The 4629-nt window shown below is 45.1% G+C and overlaps 1 protein-coding gene across 2 annotated transcripts in view; it reads left to right on the top strand.

The window, feature by feature from the left end:
- Positions 1 to 2431, top strand: part of CLRN1 (clarin 1) — a 40262-nt gene extending 37831 nt beyond the window's left edge. Inside the window, exon 3 of one of the 2 annotated variants that reach the window (XM_008574174.1) lies at positions 2113 to 2431. In XM_008574174.1, the coding sequence (XP_008572396.1) occupies positions 2113 to 2378 (266 nt within the window). In that variant the 3' untranslated portion in view covers positions 2379 to 2431. The remainder of the gene's footprint in view (positions 1 to 2112) is intronic. The other variant, XM_008574175.1, reaches the window with a different exon arrangement.
- The last annotated feature ends 2198 nt before the right edge of the window (positions 2432 to 4629 follow it).

The following is a 4629-nucleotide window of genomic DNA, read 5'->3' as shown; positions in this document are numbered from 1 at the left end:
CCCCCCCCCCCCCGACCCCCGCCACGTGACCCAGTCTCTATCTCTACCCCAACCCAAAACTGACCTTTGGGAAAGGAACGGGGGTCGTTGTTTGTACCTAGCTCCCCATGCCTGGAATGCTCTCGCCATGGTCCAGCCTCCCTCTGCTCCACTAACTTTTCCTACAGCTCCTTCCAGCTACTTCTAAGGAAACTCTCATGATGCTGCCCACCATCTCGGTAATAGTACCTTGTATTCCCCTACATTACTCTCACTGTAATTGGTTTATAATTGTTTTTATGTTCCCTGCCTGATTACACTTTGCGAGGACAGAAACCATGAGCATTTTCTTTAATGTTTAAATCTCCACCACTATGCCCGTGCTTGGCATGTAATAAGTCTAACTGAAGAAATGAATGAGTGAATTAATGAATGAGAACTTAAGCCACTATGTCGTTGCTCCCAGGATATTCAGGTTAACTTCAGTTGAAGAGTAAAAAAATCACTTACTCCTCCTAAAGGAGTCATAAACTTAACGGGAGAGTATTTGGAGAAATAAGGCACTGTAATACATTTTTCTGAATTGCCTACCCTGATGTGGTTAGGTTTTCCTGATGTAGGGTACGGTGGAGACTTGGAGACTAAAATTGCCTAATTTTACAAAGTAAGTGGAGGAATCAGGATTTGAACCCAAACTTGTTTGACCTAAATCAAGGGATTATGGTAAGGATTTGCAAGAAGACAGGAATATATAAAAACCATAGGAATAGCAACCAGTTAGTAAGATTTATATGTCAATTCCAACTCCAAATGCTAATCATGCATTATATGTATTAACCACGTTTATGGATGAGGAAATTGAGACTTGGAGGTTAAAATTGCCAAATTTCACACACAGTAAGTAACGCAAGTTTGAACCAAATCGGTTTGACTTAAGTCAGAAAATGATCTCAGCAAGTCTCCTATTAACTGGAACCTCACTGTGACAGACTGGGATACAACAGTAGCTGTGGAAGCCTTGTGGAGTCCCGGCCATCCACTGTGCTCCTGACCCTGTCCTTCTTGCCACCTACTTCTGCCTCCATGCCATCCACCCATCCTTAGGGCAGATGACCCATTACAGCTTCCAGGTTCCACCCAGTGTGGAGTGTCCCTGTCCTGCAGAGATCCTACCCAGACCACAAGCTGCACCTGTTAAGAGTAGATTACACTACCAATGAGTGATAAATGAGGTGGGAAATAATAATAGTGGATTAAATAAAATAGATGTTTATTTTTCTCACACCTAAAAACCTAGAGGTTAAAGTCTAGGGCTTGTCTGGTGGCTCCAGGTGTCTGAGATCCTCATTCCTTTTTTCTTGTTTTTCCATAATACATACGGCCACCTGGTCTGAAATGTCTGCCAGCGCTCCAGCCATTGCATCCATGTTTCAGCTACAGGAAGGAGGAACTAAGGAAGAAAGGGCAGAGCCCTGATACCTATACACTTCAAGGAAACTTTTCTGCCCCTACCTCCCAGATACCCTCAGCTAAACAATGTTGTTTTTATTGAAGGCAGCCACATGCCCAACTAAAACTCTGAAATCTGTTACAAACAAGGAGAACAGATATGCTCTGTCAAAATACCTCCATGGCTGCCTTTGCTCAGGCGCTCCTCTGGGCAGCTGTGGCCAGGTGGGAGCTGGAGGAGTCGTGGTAATCCTTCTGAAGGGAGGCCTGGGGCCTTTCGCAAGGGGCTACATGACTGGTATTTATTCTGCATGGCCTCTGAAGTATAGAGAAATTTGTTCTATTGAAGCCACATCATACCAGTGACTGCCCTGTAGCCTAATTCTGCCATTGTGCTTTTAAGGTGCCCAGCAATTCATCTTTCACATCATGCAAAGAGGAGTATCTCCCAGTCTTTGTAAACTTGATTCTAACCGTCCCCCACCCCCAGGCCGTACACCCGACACTACCACCCATAGACTGGAGAATCAGGCTCATGGTTACAAATTTGCAATAATACATTTTTGCAAAAGAGTGCAGATGAGGATGATGGTGGAAGGTTTTCTTTGGTTTGCACATTGATCCTCTTCCCTCTCCCCTACAATCTGGAAATACTCTCTCAACACATTGTTCCTTCTGTTGCAGGCTCCTGTGGCTGTCTTGTCATGATATTGTTTGCCTCTGAAGTGAAAATCCACCACCTCTCAGAAAAAATTGCAAATTATAAAGAAGGAACTTATGCCTACAAAACGCAAAGTGAAAAATACACCACCTCGTTCTGGGTTGTTTTCATTTGCTTTTTTGTTCATTTTCTGAATGGGCTCCTAATACGACTTGCTGGATTTCAGTTCCCTTTTGCAAAATCTAAAGACACAGAGACAACTAATGTAGCTGCAGATCTAATGTACTAAAAGGCTAACATTTCTTTAATTTTCCAAATAAGTAAGTGGACTTGCTTTGGTCACTTTTAGATTGGTTAATTTTGTCCATCATTTTAGACTGCAATAAATTAAAGCACCAAAGCCCTACTAGTGACAATGTTTACAAACTATGTACTAAGAACAAAGACTGTAAAGTAAGGGAAGTAGAAACGTCTTGGAAAGTTGTTTTACCTGATAAATTAAAGCACCAAAGCCCTACTAGTGACAATGTTTACAAACTATATACTAAGAACAAAGACTGTAAAGTAAGGGAAGTAGAAACGTCTTGGAAAGTTGTTTTACCTGGTGGGAAACTGCTTGACCCAGGTAGTCAAAGGCAGTTAACGAGAATGGACAGATTGTTAATCCATATACATATCAAAGTGCAAGACGCCTGTTCCACCAGGGAGGAGTCAAAAGGCAAATGAAATGTATTTTAATAAAAACAAATGCTATTTCTGATATACCCACACATTTGTTGCCACAGATGCCAGAAAACAGAGCTGAAATCACTTTCCTAAAATGATGGTGCATTAAATGAACATCTATAAAATGCATCAGCAAAGTTTTTTTTAAAAGTTTGTTTAGCGGTCTTATTAACCATGCCTACTGGTCAAAGAAGAACAAAGCTAAGGGTATTTTTCCTCCTGTGCCCAAGTCCCAACTACATTGCCAACAGTATTTTCAGTGGACGTAATTGCTGAGACCAGTGAGGAATCATGAAAAGTAATTTCTACTCTTAAACGATGCAAAACTACTTATTGGGGGCTGTTTCTAGCCATAGTGTCGCAAGCACTAATTCCCAATTAGGAAAATGATATTAATTCTGGGATTATGATGGTTTCACTGTGTCATCTTGTTCTTTGGTCTGGCCTCCACAAAGCATGACCCAAGTCAATTTTTTTTTCCTGAATTACCCTCGAAATTGGTCTGCAGCTAAACAAAGGCTACAGCTGAGCCTGGAACTGACCCTTCCTCTAACCTGAATCTGCTGCCTTCAAGAAAGCGCTCAAGAAAATGCAGAGAATGACAGAGAACACGCCACCAGGCCCCTGGCCACAGAGGCTGGGTACTTTAACAGTCCTCTCAAAAGGGGTTTGCAAGTGCTCACTGAAACAAAGTACATTTTCCCTTTTCGAACAATTTACAAAGAAGCAGCAACTGTTCATATACCTGAGATATAACTTGCTCTGCTGGTGATTTGTTCACAGGCAGACATCAGAACACACCCTCGGTTTCCAGATGCTAGTTCCTCCACCATAGTTCAGGAAATACATCTGGAGAATTTCAAGAAGACCACAAGTCAGTCTAGCCATGAAGGGGATGTTTACCCTGGTGACCGGCTAGAGGGCGGCTCTGTAAGTCTCAGTGCGGTGGTCAGAAGCACTGGTAAGGAGAGGTCAGCGAGCCACCAGGAGCATCACCCACGGGGGGCAGTTGGTCTGAGGTCCTGGGGGACCAGGCCCCCTGCACTCTCATTCGAACCTCTCTCTTCTCAGACGCTTGGAAAACTCCTAACACCAAGTTTTCTTCCCTAGAAAACAAGTCGCTGGCTGTTCTCTTTTGTAAAAAAGGAAAGAAGACTTGGAGCAGCCGCTGAAAACTTAATGAGGACCTCAGGCAAACCACCAGTATTCCCTGGACAGGAAGTAGAAGACAGACACCCAAACGGTCCCTACAAGTCTTGTCGCCCACAAAAACAAAGCAAGATACAGTCTGGGCAGTCTGAGCAGCACACTAGAGGTGTCTCGCTCTCTTCTCGCAGATGCAGTACGTGCTCACAAGGGGCCTACAGGTGGCCCTTAGAAGAGGTATCTGGCCAGAATGCTCTTTCGTGGTTCCCTTTCTTCAGGAATCAAAGGCCCAGGGAATGACATTCATTTGCTGTGACCGGCCCTCCCTCCCCAGGGGACAGCCAGCATTCTCACGAGGACGCGGGTCCCCTGATGGCTCCAGGACTGCAAACACTGTGCCCGCGCCCACTGCATGGTCGCCAGACACTCCCAGCTCCGAGAACACCAGTGCTTATGATGCCACCGGAAAGAAGCTGCAGAAGAATCTAGAAAGCTTCCAAAGTCCTTCCGGGACGTCCCCGCCAAGGGAAGACGTGTTCCCCGGAGTAGGAGGAAGTTTCCGCACCAAGTGGCAACAAGTGCAGACGGAGTGCGTTAGGAGGAGGAGCATTTGCCCCGGGCGCCCCCAGCTGGCGGGTTCGGGAGCCCGGGCCTGCAGCGCACGCGCC

Source organism: Galeopterus variegatus, unplaced genomic scaffold (assembly GCF_000696425.1).
Source record: "Galeopterus variegatus unplaced genomic scaffold, G_variegatus-3.0.2 Scaffold1009, whole genome shotgun sequence".
NCBI lineage: Eukaryota > Metazoa > Chordata > Mammalia > Dermoptera > Cynocephalidae > Galeopterus > Galeopterus variegatus.
The sequence above is the reverse complement of the archived record's forward strand: the minus strand, read 5'-3'. Positions and strand labels throughout refer to the sequence as shown.